At 35.3% G+C, this 17,313-nt stretch overlaps 2 protein-coding genes, 1 non-coding gene and 1 pseudogene across 3 annotated transcripts; 2 read left to right on the plus strand and 2 right to left on the minus strand.

Moving 5' to 3' along the window:
- Window positions 1-3,037: 3,037 nt before the first annotated feature.
- Window positions 3,038-4,508, plus strand: LOC125829771 (F-box/FBD/LRR-repeat protein At1g13570-like; annotated as a pseudogene).
- A 762-nt stretch (window positions 4,509-5,270) lies between these two features.
- On the plus strand, window positions 5,271-9,352 carry LOC125829659 (transcription factor BIM2-like). The gene is made up of 8 exons (XM_049508849.1): window positions 5,271-5,342; window positions 5,484-5,607; window positions 5,774-5,858; window positions 6,649-6,718; window positions 6,798-6,893; window positions 7,909-8,303; window positions 9,025-9,133; window positions 9,245-9,352. The coding sequence occupies exons 2-8, from the start codon at window positions 5,511-5,513 to the stop codon at window positions 9,350-9,352; spliced, it is 960 nt and encodes a 319-aa protein (XP_049364806.1). The 5' UTR covers window positions 5,271-5,342; window positions 5,484-5,510.
- A 953-nt stretch (window positions 9,353-10,305) lies between these two features.
- Window positions 10,306-16,620, minus strand: LOC125829811 (uncharacterized). The gene is made up of 11 exons (XM_049509006.1): window positions 16,212-16,620; window positions 14,981-15,144; window positions 14,453-14,675; window positions 14,225-14,369; window positions 13,932-14,138; window positions 13,428-13,562; window positions 13,199-13,327; window positions 12,258-12,673; window positions 11,423-11,639; window positions 10,819-11,012; window positions 10,306-10,638 (listed from the first exon to the last, which is right to left on the minus strand). The coding sequence occupies exons 1-11, from the start codon at window positions 16,586-16,588 to the stop codon at window positions 10,449-10,451; spliced, it is 2,397 nt and encodes a 798-aa protein (XP_049364963.1). The 5' UTR covers window positions 16,589-16,620; the 3' UTR covers window positions 10,306-10,448.
- Window positions 16,621-17,133: 513 nt separating this feature from the next.
- On the minus strand, window positions 17,134-17,206 carry TRNAV-UAC (transfer RNA valine (anticodon UAC)). Its single transcript has one exon. It is a non-coding gene; the product is annotated as a tRNA-Val (tRNA).
- Between the last annotated feature and the right edge of the window lie 107 nt (window positions 17,207-17,313).

A 17,313-nucleotide genomic window follows, 5' to 3' on the forward strand; every position in this document is an offset into this window, starting at 1 on the left:
TTACATTCCATCACTAATTTCCAATTTTACTTCTATAATTTAGATTAATAAGTAAAACTACTTTATTTTTCCAGCTAGTTTGATGCTACAGTTTTTCCACTAATATTCTATCTTTTCATATCTTGTCAAGATACCTTAAATAGTCGTATCTAATAAATGAGTTAATCAAGTCAACACACAATCAGAGGCGGACCTAGGTGGACCCTAGGGGGTTACATTGTATATATAATTATGCCAAATAATTATTGTGGAGACCTGATTGGACAAAACATGATGCACTTTCAGATTACTGAGGACATGCCTTTAGAAAGGAGGTAGTGGAGGACACATTGACACATATGGTTGGAAGGCGAGTAGGTAATAGAACATTGTCTCACTTATTTTTTCATATTAGTAGTCGTAGTATTACTCATGGAGTTTCTTGTCCTTCGACGTCTGTTGTTTTATTGCACTTAAATTATCATATTAGTTCGTTGAAGTTATTTTATTTTTCAATATGCTTTGTCATTCTCTCTCTAGTATTTTGCTACGACTTCATCACACTTTTTCATTTCGTTTCATTTCTTCTTTTTCTTTGACCCAATGGTCTATCGAAACATTGTCTCTACCTCCCAAAATAAAAGTAACATCTTCGTACACTCTATCCTCCCCAAACTTCACTTGTAGAATTACACTAGATAGATTATTATTGTTATAGTATCCGATGGTCTATAGATTAAAAAAACTTAACCTTTACAAAGCTAACATCATTTTACAAAAACTTTGAGAGCCATTTGGACATAAGATCAAAATGTGATATTTACTTGATTAAACAATACTCTATTTATCTCAATTTAGGTATCATACATTTTTTTTTTTGGTCTGTTCTTGAGTGTAATTCCTTCTACATTTAGCAAAATTTCAATTCCAACATTCTACTCGCAAATCTAAGATCTCAACAATTTAATCAATACACACACATTTATAATTTAATCCCACAGAATTTAAGAAAGATTAAAATCTACTAACCTAACCAGAGAGGATTAAGAAATGTCGTCAATTGATATAAGCTCAGACAGCCGCACACAAATTTAGGGGAAAAAAAAGTGCCAAGTAACACCTTTTATATATATATAAGCACATACGTGTTAATTAAATAATGTGACATAACACATTGATTTTCTAGGTTTACAGTTATGTAAGTATTAGTAAATTAAAATACATTGATAACTATTTAAATTTGTTATGTAAAATGTTAGGTAGGTATTAGTAAGTTAAAAATAATACATTAATAGATATTTAAATTTGCCGCGTGATATGTTAGGTAGGTATTTGTACGTTAAAAAAATATATTAACTGATATTTAAATTTACCGCGTGAAATGTTAGATAGGTATTAGTAAGTCAAAATATATTAACAGGTATTTAAACTTGCCGCGTGGAATCTTATTTTTACCTAATAAAGAATTGAGCAATAAGACTCCAGGGAGAATCGATCCCGCGTCAAGCACCAAGTTTTAGTTATGAGTTTCGAACTGTCAATTTATTATATTAATAAATTTTTAATATAATGCAAGGTTTAGAAAAAATTTACTGGGTTTTTGAGAATTATGAGTTTCATATTTAACCTTCAATTACTTGAAATACACTTTTGGTCTCTTTGTTTATAATATATATGAATTTTTAGAATACCGTTTCATTATTTAATTATCCATGTGAAATATTATACTTGTATTGCTACTTTATTATTCAGGGCAATATCCTTCTAAAAATAATTTAAATATAACATATTTCTCATCTAAAGTAATCAAAAAGACATTTTTTTTAATTGATTGAAGGTTAAATATGTTGAGTCAAATTTCTCATACTGAAAAAATAAATTTAAGGTTCCTCAAAAGTCAAACCTTTTCTTTTAAATAAGTCAGAAAATATTAATTTTAATAATAATAAAAAACAATAACCAGATAATCAATTTCAACATAATTAAATCCATTATATCTTGTGCTCAAATTTAGCATAGGCCAACAAATAAACACTTCAAAGAGAAAGGCGAAAGGCCTTATCTAGTTCTTGGTAAGTTTAATATCTATTTTCCCAGTAATGTATTTTTTTTCTTGTTTCTTATTAATCTTTTTGGAGATTAGGGTTTTGTAATTTGGTGTGTGTGTGGGGAGGGGGGGCTAATATCGGCTAGTGGGGTCTACAGAGGGTAAGATTTATCGGTCAGAGGCTAAGATTTAGGTAGACCTTTACTTTGTGGGGGTGTGAGATAAAAAGGATGTTTTCGATGTAGAGGTGGAACTAGGATTTTTACTAGTTATGGGGTTCAAAATATGAATAACTACATACACAAATTAGCTAAAGAGAGTTCGAGATATACTGTATATACTAAAAAATAATTTTAGCCATGTATAAATAGTGTAATTTTCCGTTGAAGGATTCAGGTGAATCACCTAGGCCCAAGTTGACTCCTCCCATGCCGATAGACTCGTAGCTCGACCAAAAAAGGACTAATTTCTGAATGAAATCGACCTATTAAATAACAACAACAACATATCCAATGCAATTCCACTAGTGGGGTCTTGGGAGGATAAGATACCCTTACCTTTGTGGGGGTGTGGGGTAGAAAAGACCTGTTTCTGATAGATTCTCGGCTAAGAAGATGAATTCGAAGCATGATAGCAAGAAAATATGACAACAAAATAATAAGATACGGGCAACATATAGTAGTTTTATATAGAAGAAAAAGAAACAAAATGGGACAACATTCTCGATCGACTATCTACTAACCTTCTAGCCTAATGACTGATCCTCGACCTCCATACCTTATTGTGTAGATACCCCTACTAACCTGTTTGAGTTTCGTTTGAATTTTAATTTCGAATAACAATTCTGTTTAATCCTCTGTATTTGTAAAGAATGCAACTTTTTCATATTAAGAGGAGATGGATGATTAATTTAATTAGAACGAGACACATCTTTCTGCTCTTCTTACATTTCTCATCTTTGTGTTCTGTTGTGTATTTCCTACAGGTTCTTATTGGTGAATATTGTTAAATAATATGAGACATAAGTGCAGAAAGCAATGTTCCCATCGAACATTACTTTGTGACCTTCCTAGGAATGTATTAGATGAAATCCTTATGTGTTTGCCTTTTCGAGATGTTGTGAGGACAAGTATCTTATCGAAAAAATGGAGAAATATATGGCATGGACTTCCTGTGTTGACGCTTTCTCACACACTTTGGAAACCTGAGGAGGATTTAGCTGATCTTACAAGTAACCTTGTAAAGATCATCAACCACATTTTGATCTTTCATACAGGACCAGTTACAAAGTTTACCCTCTGCGTTCCTTATTTGGATACATGTCCTAATATTGACAACTTGATACGTTTCCTCTCTAGAAACGACATTCAACACCTTGTTCTTAGACTTCCAATCAGGGGTAGCCTATACAAAATGCCTCTTTCATTCTTCACATGTTTCGAGTTAAGGCATTTGACTCTCCAGAATTGTTCGATACTTGCTCAACCATCCGTCAAAGGATTTGATAGGTTGATTAGCTTAGAACTACGTGATGTTGCAATTTCTTCCAAGTTGCTTGAACGTTTAATCTCTCGTTCCTTGTTGCTCGAGCAGTTGGTGCTGCAGATCTCAGGTGCTTCAAGCAATGTCATTGAAATTAGTGCTCCAAATCTGAGATCCTTTGACTACACAGGCAATATAAGATCTATCTGTTTAAAAATATCCCTCGTCTGGCAAAGCTTTCACTTTCGCATAGGGAATATTACGTGGGAGCAGGAAAGTGTAATATCGCCAAGTTTTTTGAGTTTTTCTCTGCTCTCGAGCACCTCCACTTGAATGACATGGTAAATGTTGCTTCATTACTGCATTTTCAATCATGGAACATCTTTTGGGCTTTGAGTCATTCTGTTTTATGGTATTTTTTTCCTAGTTCTTTGTTGCAGGAGCAGGTGAAGTACCAACGAGGCTTTCCTACGATCTTTATTGTGTCAAACATCTCTGCATATCTAGCATCTATCTGTCTGACCCGAACGAGGTTTCATGTGCTCTTTGCTTGATAAGAAGCTTCCCGAATGTACAATCTATGGAAATTAAGGTTCTCTTTTCTCGCTTTTTATGTAGTATCTCCTTATTTCCGTGCTCCTTAAATCATCAATAAGCTGAAAAAGATGAGTTTTGGTTCATCGTTCTTAGGTGGAGTGCGATGACAATGATATACCAGCTCTAGAATCTCTTGAAGTGGAACGCTTCTCAGATGTGACGTTTAATCACCTCAGGGAAATTAAGCTAATGCAGACTAATGGCACAATCCCTGAGATACAACTGATGAAGCTTCTGTTGGCTAAGTCTCCCGAGCTGATGAAAATCATAATCGAGCCATGTGTAATTGAAGAATCCGCAACTGTCAAAATACTCACTGAGCTAATACAGTTTCAGCGGGCATCAACCAAGGCAGAAGTTGTTTATAAGTTGGATAAGCATCCAAATCCCGGTCCTGTTTGATTTTCACACTGAGTTGATGCAGTAGTATAACACTGAGTTTTTGGGGATATAAACTACTGTGGATGGATATATTGTTTCATCAACTTTGTTACTATATTCTGCCTAATTGCCATCAGTTTTTGCCTAGTGCTTTTGTTTCTTCAACTTTGTTTTTCTCGAACTGCTTTGTTATGCTTTTACTTGAACCAAAGATCTATCAGAAATCACCTCTCTACCTCCTAAGGTAGGGGTGAAGTTTTGCGTACATACAACCCTCTTCAGACCTCACTTATGTGATGACGCTGAGTATGTTGTTGCTTATGCTTGAAATGAGACTTGCAACAAGAATTACTATTGTTTATTTCATACTTCAAAGTTGGCAATTGAACACTAAAAGCTTCCTTACCCTTTTTGGCGAAAACCAAAGCATCTTGCCCCTACTTTTAGTGGTAGAAACATTATTTCTGACTGATCCTCCGCAATCGTCTTTATTTATCCAAACTTGAGATCGATAATGTGAACGAGCTGAATGAAATTAAAAACACACAAATCTGGTCATGTTTGCTTGATAACTCACAGCTCACATGTAAGCATAATTGCCTAACTTGTGAAATATCTAATTGAATCACATGACTCATGACACCAATTTAAGTATAAAACAACTAATCACAATATACTATAAATAACAAGACCAAACAAATAAATAAAAAAACTTGAAAACAGTTAGTACCAAAAACAAAAAGCAGCCAACTTTCCATTTTCCAATACCAATAAAACCAAAAGATTGGTTCCACTCTTCAATTTTTCAAATTACCCAAAAAAAAAAACTTGGGGTTTCCAAAAAAACAGTAAAAATGTAATCTTTCTTTCACCAATTTCTGTGGGAACCTTTTTTTTTGTTGTTCTTTTGATTGAGTAGATCTCTTTTTCTTAGATGAATGAGTTTATTTTGTTGTTTTGATCTTGTGGGGGTCTCTAATTTGTTGATTTTATGCAGAAAATTTCAAAATCTTGAAAAAATAGGATGAAATCTGGAAAGGGTCATCATGTGGAAGAAGAAGAGGATGAGTATGATTTTGGTTCTAACAGAGATGCCACACCTTCAAGTAACAGTACTAAAGGTTTGTGAAATTTTTTATTTTTGTGTTTGTTGTAGTTTAATGGTAGAATTTTCTGCAAGAAAGGATTTTTGAACTGGATTTTGAGGTGGGAATAAATTTTTTGACTATTTTGGTTTAGGTTAATTGTTTTAAAATGTAATTTTTATTTACTTGTTGGAAGTGACAGATGGGAAGAACAGTGACAAGGCAAATGCAATTAGGTCGAAGCATTCTGTTACAGAGCAGCGTCGGAGGAGCAAGATCAATGAGAGGTTTGTTTTTGATTTTCTAATTTTAGTTATAGTTGATTTGGTAGGAACAATAAGGTATGAATGCAACTCGAGAACCACGAGTTCATGCTCAGGAATTGGAATTCAATTGAGAAACAAGCTCACAAACTGAACTAATAGAGTAATTGTATTGATAAACTCTTAAATGATTAGGGTGAGCTTGTTTTATTAACTGTTGCTGACATAAGGCACCAAAATGCTCTTAACTATGGTGGCAAAAATTACACCTAATTGTCTTAACATGAAGGAGACATTTATGAATAGAAAAATATATACAGAAAAAAGCTTTAATATTCCATTAGGAATTACTTCCCATTTACTGAAAATATATTGGATACGGATATCAAGTTACGAACCTAAGCAGTAGATTCTGAACTGGAAAGCACTAGTTAAAATAAAAACAAGTTGCAAACCTGAGAAAAAAGATAATGCATGTCCTACATTTTGAGGCCACAGAGATCTTCGAACTGAATATTTGCTTTGAAAGCCTACCTCTTGGTACCATTGCAAACTTTGAAATACACTTGCTCGGTGCTGATGTACGTCATGTTGATGAACATCTGATGTCTTCTCCATTTGTATGTTCTGTGATTTTCTTTTCTTTTCATGTTTGTGTTGCAAAGGCGCTCTATACATATTCAAGTTGATTTACAAGATAATGCATTTATTTTGTTGTGACTTTATCTTTAGAATTTGTAACAATTGCCAGATTTGTGTAAAATGCCTGAACAAAATTTCTGCACTCTTGACAAAGTTTTTTGTCTATCTCTAGATTTCAGATGTTGAGAAATTTGATACCCCATACTGATCAAAAACGAGATACCGCGTCATTCTTGTTCGAGGTACATTTTAGAAAGAAACTTTTACATTCTTCTTCTTTAAAGTTTAGATTTATTGGTTTATTTTGATGTTTGTATGCAGGTAATTCAGTACGTACAGTATTTACAGGATACAGTGCAGAAGTATGAAGGATCATATCAACCTTGGAGCTCGGAGCCTACAAAACTTATGCCATGGGTAAATTATATACCTATAGTTATAACATCTCTATTCTCACCATAACTTTTTTGGTTGTGAACTTTTGAATTGGGCTCTTTTGGTCTTAGCTGTGCTAAATATTATTCCTCTAACAGAAAATACTCTTGCTTCAGATTGTTAAGATATTATGTAATCCACGTCAATTAGGAATGATTTGATTAGGATTCTGTAATTATACACTTGCTAAAGTTGTACATATTGAAGTACTATAAATCCCAACCAAGCTTGTGGGAAATAATCAAGTTTTTTCGGTGCAATTATCTCTAGTTTTAACAGTGACAGAAGTTGCAAAATAATTCAGAGCTGATCTGTACAGCTGAACAGTGAACTTGTAAAAGACACATTCAGCTCTAGTCTGTCTAGCAGACTTCCACGTAATTGCACCCATGCTCTGTAAATCGTTTTCAAGTCGAGTCAAATTGGAAAGAGAACTTTCTCTTCCTTCCCCCCCTACGTCCACCCCCACCAAACACACACATACATGCACCACTCTCTGATGACCATTGAGGTGCATGTAATTTCAGGTCACATTTTATGTACTGGTATATGCATGGTGCTCTCATTTTGTGGTTCCATTGTTTTTTTTATCTTTCCACTATTTCATATGTGAATATGTTCATGGTTTCAGAAAATAGATAGATCTACATTATGGATGCATCTGATCTATGGGTAACTATACCTTAGATTGGTGTTGGCTCGATCGCTTTCCGGTGTTCGCCTTTAGTCCTGCAAGATTATGACATATCCCCCTCTTCTTCCACTTTACTCTCTCTTCCAGATGTAAAATTCCATTGATGCTACTTAGGCTATATAAGGAGGTTGCTATTTAGGCAATGATAAGTCCATAGGTGCAACATAAATTGTGCTATTAACTACCTAGACTGTGTTTTTGCATCTCTTAATATAAGGAAGGGAGGGGCATGACTACATATACTTCGTAATGGGAACAACATGTGTTTAGTTATAAGTGTGTGCTACTTTTGAAATCCTTCAGAGAAACAGTCAGTGGCACGCACAGAGTTTTCCTGCAAACCCTCAGGCCTTGAACAATGGTACTGACACAGGACCAACATATTCAGGAAGGTTTGATGAGAATCTCTTAACCGTCACTTCGTCTATGCAAGCCAATCAACGGAATCCACTTGAATCTCATCCTGGTGGTGATGTTAAATCGATGGATCAAGAAAAGGAACTAGCTAGAATGGCAATCACGACATCGATGCCTCTTCAGGCTAGTATGCCAGTCCCTTTTCAGAATGATAGTTCCTTCTCTGACTCACTACCCACGCCTGCGTCTGATGAATGCCCCAGCACCACTAATGCTCTGAATAATCAGGAGTTTATGGTAGAAGGCGGCACAATCAACTTTTCGAATACTTACTCTCAAGGGTGAGTACATTTATCTAGTTTTAGAGTTTATAATATTAAATAAAGTGTGTGGTCTCTGTATATTGGAAGTATATTAGTTGTCTTCTGCAGGCATTTGCTTGCTTTTCCTTTTTTGTTAGTAGTCGTTCTATATGCTGCTTTCATGTTTTAAGACACTGCTATCTCTGTCACTGAATGATGTTGCATGAAAGAATGTGGTGATATCTCGAGTATCTTAAGTATGCCTTTTTTGTTATGATGAAGCTTGTGTATCTCTCATCACAAATTTGGAATTTCTAAACAGTTGCGATGATTGCTATATTTATTGCTTAAGCTAGCATGTTGAAATTTCTCTAGTTAATGAGTCGTAGTTTTTGTATTCCAAAAAGCTTTTGTGTTTCACATTACCGGCTTATCAATATTCTAGCACAATAGCCAGAAATACCACTTATATTATCATCCTTATACTTGAAAATTGAAATACATGAAGCTGAGTCGTTGGACATATACACCAATTTTGCCCATATGCGTGTAGAGTTGTTGAACTCGGAGTTTTTTATTCGTGGATGCTTATGTTAGATCTAGAGTTGTTCAAGAAAATAATTATTGGCTCTTACCTCTCTTACATTTGCTACAACTTCTCCTGAGATTCATGTCAAGTTGAATATTTGCAAGTTATCTAATGATATTGATGTATTATTCATGCTGACCCTTGATCGATGATTTGTTTGCTTTTACTCAGATTACTGAATTCGTTGACACAAGCGCTACAGGCTACTGGCCTTGATCTTTCACAGGCCAGTATATCAGTGCAGATTAATCTAGGGAAGCGGGCAAACAAGGATGCTAAGGTATGAACCTTTTCCGACTTCTGTGTAGTCATTCACCGATCCTACTCCCTTTAGGATAATGAGATCAATCACGGTATTTAGCTGACCAATACTACACACATTTCACTCTAGGATACAGAAAATCCTCCACCTGCACCTGGCGATCAATTTATGGAGGAATTTCGGGATATAAACAATGATGAAGAGTTGGACCGAGCTCAAAAGAGGCTGAAAAAATAGATATAACTATGTATAGCATGGCAATACCAAGTCAAATCAACTCAAGTTTGCATCACCTTCGCGTAAATCAGTTGAGTGTATATCCTGCGTTTCTTTTGAGAACTTTCCTTTTTCCTTGTCTGTAGTTAAACACGAATTCGACATGTTCTGAGTCTCTGAAGTCAACAATTTATTTATATTTAGAAGCAATGTTGTTATGCTATGCTATAAATTGATGGGCAAAGTTTGTCTTTGCACAAATCTTGACGTCATATTCTAACTGATCGCCAGAATTTTGACCACAAAACGTAACGAATCGATCTTGATGTATCGTCATAGCTTCTTGTGTAAAAATTTCACAAACACATTTGATGATCTCAGATGTGTTATGTAAACACCCTATATTTTATTCAAATTTTCCATTTTATTGAAAAATGAAGAGATGGAAAAAAAAAAAAAAACTAAAGAGAAAAGTAAGGCAAGCAAATTGAAACGGAGCAAGAATAGTACATTTTCTAGTTAAAATCACATCAGTATTATACATAGAAACCTAAAAATTCATCAGATCACTTTTAGTTTTATAACAATAAGAGTACTTCAATCCACAAAACCTGACAATTACTGTTGGATGGTAAGCTTTACAAGCAATTGGGGTCATTTAACACCCTTCTGCTGGAAATCATGTTGAGCATAAGAAAAGGGCAGTCGGGGGCACGAAACATCCTACAGACTCGTTGGGGTGTAATGTATGCAGCTTACCATATGGCTGATTCCACAGCTTGAACTCATGACTTATAAGTCACATGGAAATATTGCTAAGCTTGACAATGACAGCAGTCGACCTCTGGTGTCTCCAGCTCTTCTTCTCATGAGTCACGCTATTCTGCAACTAGCCATAAAGAAAGACACATCAATCGAGTGGCTAAAACGTTTAGACACATTATCTTCGTTTCATGCTAATACCAATGGGAAGTTCAAGTACCACGAGGAGTTTCCGAGTGCATTTGGTTAATGCAGAGCTATAGCTGATTAACGTTTTCCAGCTAGCCTCTCTGTCATTAGGACAATAGCTCTAGACCAACCCTCCATCATCGAAATCCAGAAGCTGCATTTTAGTTCAAGATTCCCCGAGAACTTTCATCAGAAAAGCGTATTCATGAGCTGCTTCCTCGCATTGTCCAAAACGACCACCTTCACCAAAATGTCCTCCGCTCATGTTTGTCTGCAGTATAACTGAAGAAGAACACCTAGTGCACGTTTTATCTCGTATCTTGGCCACCCATTTTGCTGCTTCCCAAACGCCAACTCTGCTTAAAGACATAATATGATATCGATCCTTTCCAGGGAGTTTTCGTGAAGATCAAAATAAGATGTTGAGAGAAAGAATCTTAGCAGGCTGAAAATGCCTTAGCATTTCAGCCAAACCATTCAATAGACTCAAGTATTACATAAATATGATGTGCATTCTGACGAGAACAAAATTATACCTTGAGTCGTTTAATGAAGCTTTCACAAGCATCGACGGACAACAAACACCCTCAGGAATATTGTCATAAGGAGAATACTTCAAAATATATTCAAAGTGCGCATGTAGTTGAGGATTTCCGAATTCTTCGTAGTCTAGAACAGTGAGAGGCAAGGTGGGATCCAACAAGCTACTGCACACATCAAGGAAAGGAACCTGGGACAAACATTACATACATGAACAGCTATAATACATCAGCGTCAAACAAAAAATAAAGACACTTCCTGCCATCCAAATTAGACAGCGAGGTTATATTTAAACGAAAGGTATATTAGCTCTAAATTGCAAAGTTGAGGGGTATATTTGCCCCTTTTCCCTTTTAGGTTTATAGAGAGTTGTCTAAAGACACTAAATATTCTTTAGCTCGAGAGAAACTTGAAACAAAAGCAGACTGCATCTAGTATATATCGTCCCAAACCAAAGTATTTAGAATTCTTGTTTCCTTTCCCGCTAAAGAAGACATATATACGGAGACCAAATCAAACCATAATATGCAATATGAATCCAATTCAATGAATCTATAGGAATATGAAAGAACACTAAAGGATTCCCAAATTGGTGCTTACCTTCAGGATTGCAGCTTGAAAAAGTTCAGGGTGCATGTTAATTGCTGCCGAGACAAGAAGACTTCCTGCACTTACACCAACAGCTCCCAGCCGATGTTGATGAACATAACCCTCACTGACAAGATACTTGCCACATGATATGAAATCACTCACAGAGTTCAACTTGTTCATTCCGCTTCCAGATTTGTGCCACGAAGGATCTGGAGCACCACCACCTCTGCACAAGTAAAATATGTCACCTAATTGTTCTGTTACAAGAAATCACAAGCAAGGGTACTTCTTTCCAGACTCTCTGAAGCAAATTATGTTGTTAATTTGGTAGCCTATATCATTGCACCATTACATGCATTTGAAAAAGAGAGAAATTGACAGCAACAAATGGAACTTTGTGAGAGAGTGACCAAGCTAGAGTGTTTTTTCATCCTTACCATTGGAGTTCAATTCATGGACGGATAAGTAATGTTTCAAGGCAAACTAAATCACAAACGTTTTATCACTTCTATTGCATTGAGAAAATCAGTGATAAGTTATCAAACACAGCATAAGTTACCAAAATAACACAAGTGGCTTTCAAATGTTTGTAAAAGGTTAACCACTTCGAATGCATCTAAATCAACAGTTTCCTGTACATTCATTTTCTTTTCTCTTTTTCCTCTTTCTACTTCTTTCCTTTTCTTTGCTTTGGGAGGATGAAGCATAAGGAGTTCTGAGTGACTGAGTTAGCAGTTTCTCGACAAGCAAATCCCCCCAACCAGTGGCCAAACTATGCTCGGATAAAAGCTTTTTGAGCATTGCCAAATATCACAATCCAACTTACAATAAAAGAGAGCTGTACCTTACATCAGCAAATGCAATCAGCCAACCACGATCAAGTAAGCTCAGGCGGTCAACACACCAGCTTTTATCTAGCACTTCTCCATATGCTCCATATCCATGTAGAAGCCCAGGAGACTGACCCTTCTTATGTGCTTTGCGAGAGAATAAAATAGTTAAAGGAATCCTTTCACCATCATGCGATATCACTTCTTTTTCTTGACAGGAATAAATTTCAGCAAAGTCACTCCATCTGTGGACTCCATTATTCTGAATTTTGTGTTCCTTCTTTAAAGGGGTGCCCAGAAACTCATTTCTGCTCCTCTCTCCATTGTTAGAGTGGTATTTTGTATTGTGGGAAACGTTAATTACTTCTTCTTGATGAATGACAGAGAACGTTCTTCTAGACATATCATAGTCAACAATAACATCAGGCATCTGCATTTCAAAAGAGAAACACTGAGAAGCATATAATGTTATTTGGCCATACAGGTAGACACCTGCTAGGCTGCTACGGTAGGTAGAGAAGTCTTTAACTATGACAGGAATAGGGAGGAAAGGTGTATTTCTGATGGAATTATCAAAATTTTCATGATGCTTTATTAAACCCAACTAGTTTAGGCTTGAGGCGTAATTGTTGGGTTCTTTTTCAAAGAAAAGAACAACTTAGTAAAAGAAGAATTTATATGTGGAAACAAGCTGAATATTCATACGATACATCATGATTAGCATTTGAGATATTAAGACTACATAACAGAGATCTGCACTAAATTTTCCAGGGAATATAGCGAGAATACCTCAAAGTGGAGTAATATGGGTACAAGCTTATCAATCAATAACGTTGATTAGTCGAATACAAGAATAAGTTGAAAAGCAAAAATATGACAACCAACAGGATGCAGAGCATTTGAAGACTATTAACAATATTACCACTGGGAAGGAAAAAAAGTTGACAAGCATTACCACTGGGGAAGAAACAACAGCGCGGTATACAGATCGTGTGAAATCATGATTTGACCCTGGAGCTATTGTACACATATCAGAGGGAAGAGGAAAGAACCATGGGTTAAGTCCATCAATCTTCATTTGTTCCTGCACAACACGTAGACATTAAGAAACAAGGGAATTTTAATTAAGGGTGACAAAATAGTATCAAAATTAAAAAAAAAAGTGACATAAGTTTTAATTATACCTCACAATTGATGATCGTTCGCATATCTACAGAGCATATCGATGAGGAACCCTCTTTGTTGAGAAAAAGCACCAGATGTTCATTAAACATGTCCATATCTTGGATGAAAATGTCCTCGCTGGGTTCTATAATATTCTGCGGAGAAAGTTTGCAAATGATTAAAGACCAAAAACTCATGAATCAACATGTGTTCATATAACTCAATTTTGCACTTGCCCAGGTAGAAAAGTTTAGGATCCAAATAACCAACATATCATAATTATGCAGGCAGATAACGAGCATGTAGCCTCAAATTACAACCAAAACGACTAGCTGGAATGAGGTACACAGCAAAACTACAAATCCTTCATCAGCCTTAAATCCATGTGAAAGAAATGTCAAAGTATCCACTAGATAGAACGATTTTGGAGAACACTTTGAAAGCTGTATATTCATGCATGTATAAATGTTTTATCAGCAGCGGTAGCCCCTTCTAGAATCAATATATGATGGAAGAAGACATACCTGCAAACAAGTTGACTGCAAGTTCTCAACAGGGCATCTAGCCAAATAATACTCTCCACTCAAAGGTGATTCCTCACCAGCATTAGGAGAATTAGTGAGAACATAGAAAAAGCCATGATGATGTTCAAGAAAGTATTGCACACCAGACACACGCTTACAAAATCTTTGAATTCCAGTCTGCAAATTGGTTGCATTGATGACATAAACCTGCAATAAGACAATGAGCAAAACTAAGAAAACATCCTCACCAATACAAAGAAGTATCTATGCCGTGCTAGGGGTAAATTTCTTGCCTCAGATGAAGTTCTTGAATTAGAATTCACAGTAATAAACTTTCCATCTTTTGTACTTGCTATATCCACACAGAAACTGGAATCATTTTCTACAAACAATGGGACATTATGAACAGAATCTGATCCCAGTTTTATGCAATGTACCCTGGCCACATAATGTTTAAGTAATAACACATCCGAATATCCAATTTAAAGTAGTAATCAACTAATCATAGTATAGAGAATTGCCTGTAAGGGCGTTGGTTCTGGTCGGATAATGTATAGAAGAAAGTACAAGAATCTTGAGCCCATTCCACACTGACAACCCCTTCAACTCCCAGGGTTGGCAGAACACAGTCATTTCGGAGGTCCTTAATCTGAAGCACAAACTGCTCACTACCAGTAACATCAATTGTGTAAGCAAGATAATTGTGGTCTGGAGACACTCTACATGTACCCACATGCACATATCCTACAAAAAACAAGAACAAATCAAAACATAATGGAAACACTATCTTTAAAACTAACCACACCTAAAACAATGGCCAATGATTTGCATGCATATCATGAAGCCTATAAGAATATTCTCCTCCTTTTCTCTTAAATTTTAACACTTCATTGTCCTGTTAACCTCAATATGCTGCTATGGATATTTTTCCAGAGTGGATTCAGTCCTTAAACCAATACACAAGGATAGAAAATTGATTATAAGTGCTTGGAAAAGAAACAAGATGAGCAAAAAGTGGTTGTTAAAAGAATAATATGAAAATGATATACCATATCTTTCTGCAATTTCATTCCAGTCAAGCAGTATTTGTTCCTTCCCAGCAACGCCAATCACATAACTTGATACAGTCTTCATCCAACCTTTGCTCTCAGCAGCCAGTTTCCTACATAATACTGGAAACTCCTTCCCTTCTGGAATGTACTGGTAGTATAACCTGTTAACAACCCAAAAAACAGACCGATAGTCAACCAACAAAGAAAGAATTTCGTAGCAAGTAGATTCTCGAACAGAATTTAGAATCAATGTTCATATCAAAGCATCCGCTAAACTAAATGCAGCCTGTAGCATTTAGATCATTTCACAAAATACCCTTATTAATTCTTCAGAACATATGGTACATACTTCAAGACATTATTTTAACAACTCCTTAGTTCACACAACAGTTACACTAATTCTTAATCTGATTAGGCTATTTCTATTGCATAACTCAATCATTAAGTATTTGCAGATTTAATGCAGATTGTACATGATGTAATAGGCTTAACATGGACTTAAATCTACTTCATATAGAAAAATAATAGTTGATTTGTATCATTTTGATTAAAGTGGTTTCTTTTTTACTAAATTTATGACTCGTCTTCTCTAATTCAAATAGAATGACTTAGTTCGACTTATAGAAAAAATGAAAAGTCGACAGTCTGAATTCTTTAGTATTCGTGCAAGGAACATATGAAAGAGATCATTTTTACGCGAACTAAACAAAAGTGAACAACAACGTTTGATACATGGGAATATAAAATGCATAATACATACACAAACATTCAAACTTAGCATCAGCTTACAAGTAAGCACTCCAACTTTGAGAGTACACATCTAGACACCTTAACTTGGTCTCAACTAACAACTTAAACACTCCAACTCATCCCCATTGTATCTCTTGGACTCCCGACGCTAACTTGACACATAAACATTGAACATGTCTAGTTGATCATTTTGTAAGTTGGAACGTTTAACTAACACAACGGAGGCTAGTTGATGTGCCTAAATATGCATACTCAAAATTGAAATGCTTAATTATCACGTCAAGTTTGAGTGTCTGTTTATATATTAGCTCAATTTAAAATTACAAACTTTTCCTCTCAAATCATATTTTCATATAAACTACCTCATTCTTTAACATTTCAAACTTATATTTAAAACACTATTGAATCAATCATTTTCCCACATTTTCATACAATGAAAGCATATAAAAAAGTTGAAAAATTGAGTTTTTAGACAAACCAAGGACCCCATAGTTCAGGTGGAGTAGAAATCTTGGAAGGCATTCTACTAATCATCTCAGAAAACAAACTCTTTTGCATTTCCTCAGTATCCTTCATAAAAGACTGAGCATATAAATTTTCTTGCTGAAGATAGTTGATGAAATCAGGGTCGTTGGTTTTGCGCATCCAATGGTAAGGATCATTCCACGTAACCCCATGTGCAGAAACAGTAAAAGGAAGCTTTTTTGGCACTGGTGGAGAAGTAATTTGAGGTGAAATTTTTTGGTGATGGTTCTTGATTAGTGTGGAGAAAAGGGTAAATTTTATGATGGAGAATGAGTTTAGAGAAAAGGGTATTTTGGTCCTTTTGATTGAGATGAAAGCTGAGGAAGCCATTGTTAATGGCGAAGGATAGGCGTGATTCTGGCGAACGGGATTCGCCGGCGGCGATGGTAGGGTGGAGGTAAAGAGTGAAAAAGTCAAGTTGGTCCTTGTAGTTTTGGAGTGTTTCAATTTGGGAAACTATTTAATGTTTAGTTATTTTTAATGCATAAATAATATTTTTAACTATGAAGTGCGGGGAAAAATCTAAGAATATTTATCGATTTGAATTTCATCAATCGTTCTTAAAGTTTGTATTGACAGAGAGTTGAAATCGAGAATTGCTTATGAAATTTAAAATTTTTGCACTTGAATTTTGAAAGTGATACAAGTTTCAATCTAATGAATTATTAATAGAGTTTGAAACTTCAACAAATTGTTACATTTGAATATAAAAGTTTATAGTCATGAATCTTCCTAAAATATAATACAATAGTAGCGACATGAATTGTGACGGAATTGTTGAGATTCCTTTATTCTTAACCAAAAGTCTCAAATAAAAAGTCGTGTTGAGAACGTACGTTCATTTCCATTGAAACAAAAAAGTAACCTTGATAAAATGTTGATGCCCAGGATCGAACTGGGGACCTTCAGTGTGTAAGACTGACGTGATAACCACTACACCACACCAACTTCATGTCACTAGAATTGCAAGTTTTTCTATTTATATACTAAACTCATATAACAAACAAAAGAATAATAATATATATAATATAATTATATTAAATGAAAGAAACTCA

The sequence above is a fragment of the Solanum verrucosum genome, unplaced genomic scaffold (assembly GCF_900185275.1).
Source record: "Solanum verrucosum unplaced genomic scaffold, falcon-dt-bn FXZP01000008.1, whole genome shotgun sequence".
Classification (NCBI taxonomy): Eukaryota; Viridiplantae; Streptophyta; class Magnoliopsida; order Solanales; family Solanaceae; genus Solanum; species Solanum verrucosum.

Coding starts and splice junctions, on each gene's coding strand:
- LOC125829659 (XM_049508849.1), top strand. CDS start 5,511: ATGAAATCTGGAAAGGGTCATCATGTGGAAGAAGAAGAGGATGAGTAT. Junction 5,859..6,648: donor AGGAGCAAGATCAATGAGAG/GTTTGTTTTTGA, acceptor GTCTATCTCTAG/ATTTCAGATGTTGAGAAATT. Junction 9,134..9,244: donor GGGCAAACAAGGATGCTAAG/GTATGAACCTTT, acceptor ATTTCACTCTAG/GATACAGAAAATCCTCCACC.
- LOC125829811 (XM_049509006.1), bottom strand. CDS start 16,588: ATGGCTTCCTCAGCTTTCATCTCAATCAAAAGGACCAAAATACCCTTT. Junction 14,139..14,224: donor ATTCAAGAACTTCATCTGAG/GCAAGAAATTTA, acceptor GTCTTATTGCAG/GTTTATGTCATCAATGCAAC. Junction 11,640..12,257: donor ATTGCATTTGCTGATGTAAG/GTACAGCTCTCT, acceptor TTACTTGTGCAG/AGGTGGTGGTGCTCCAGATC.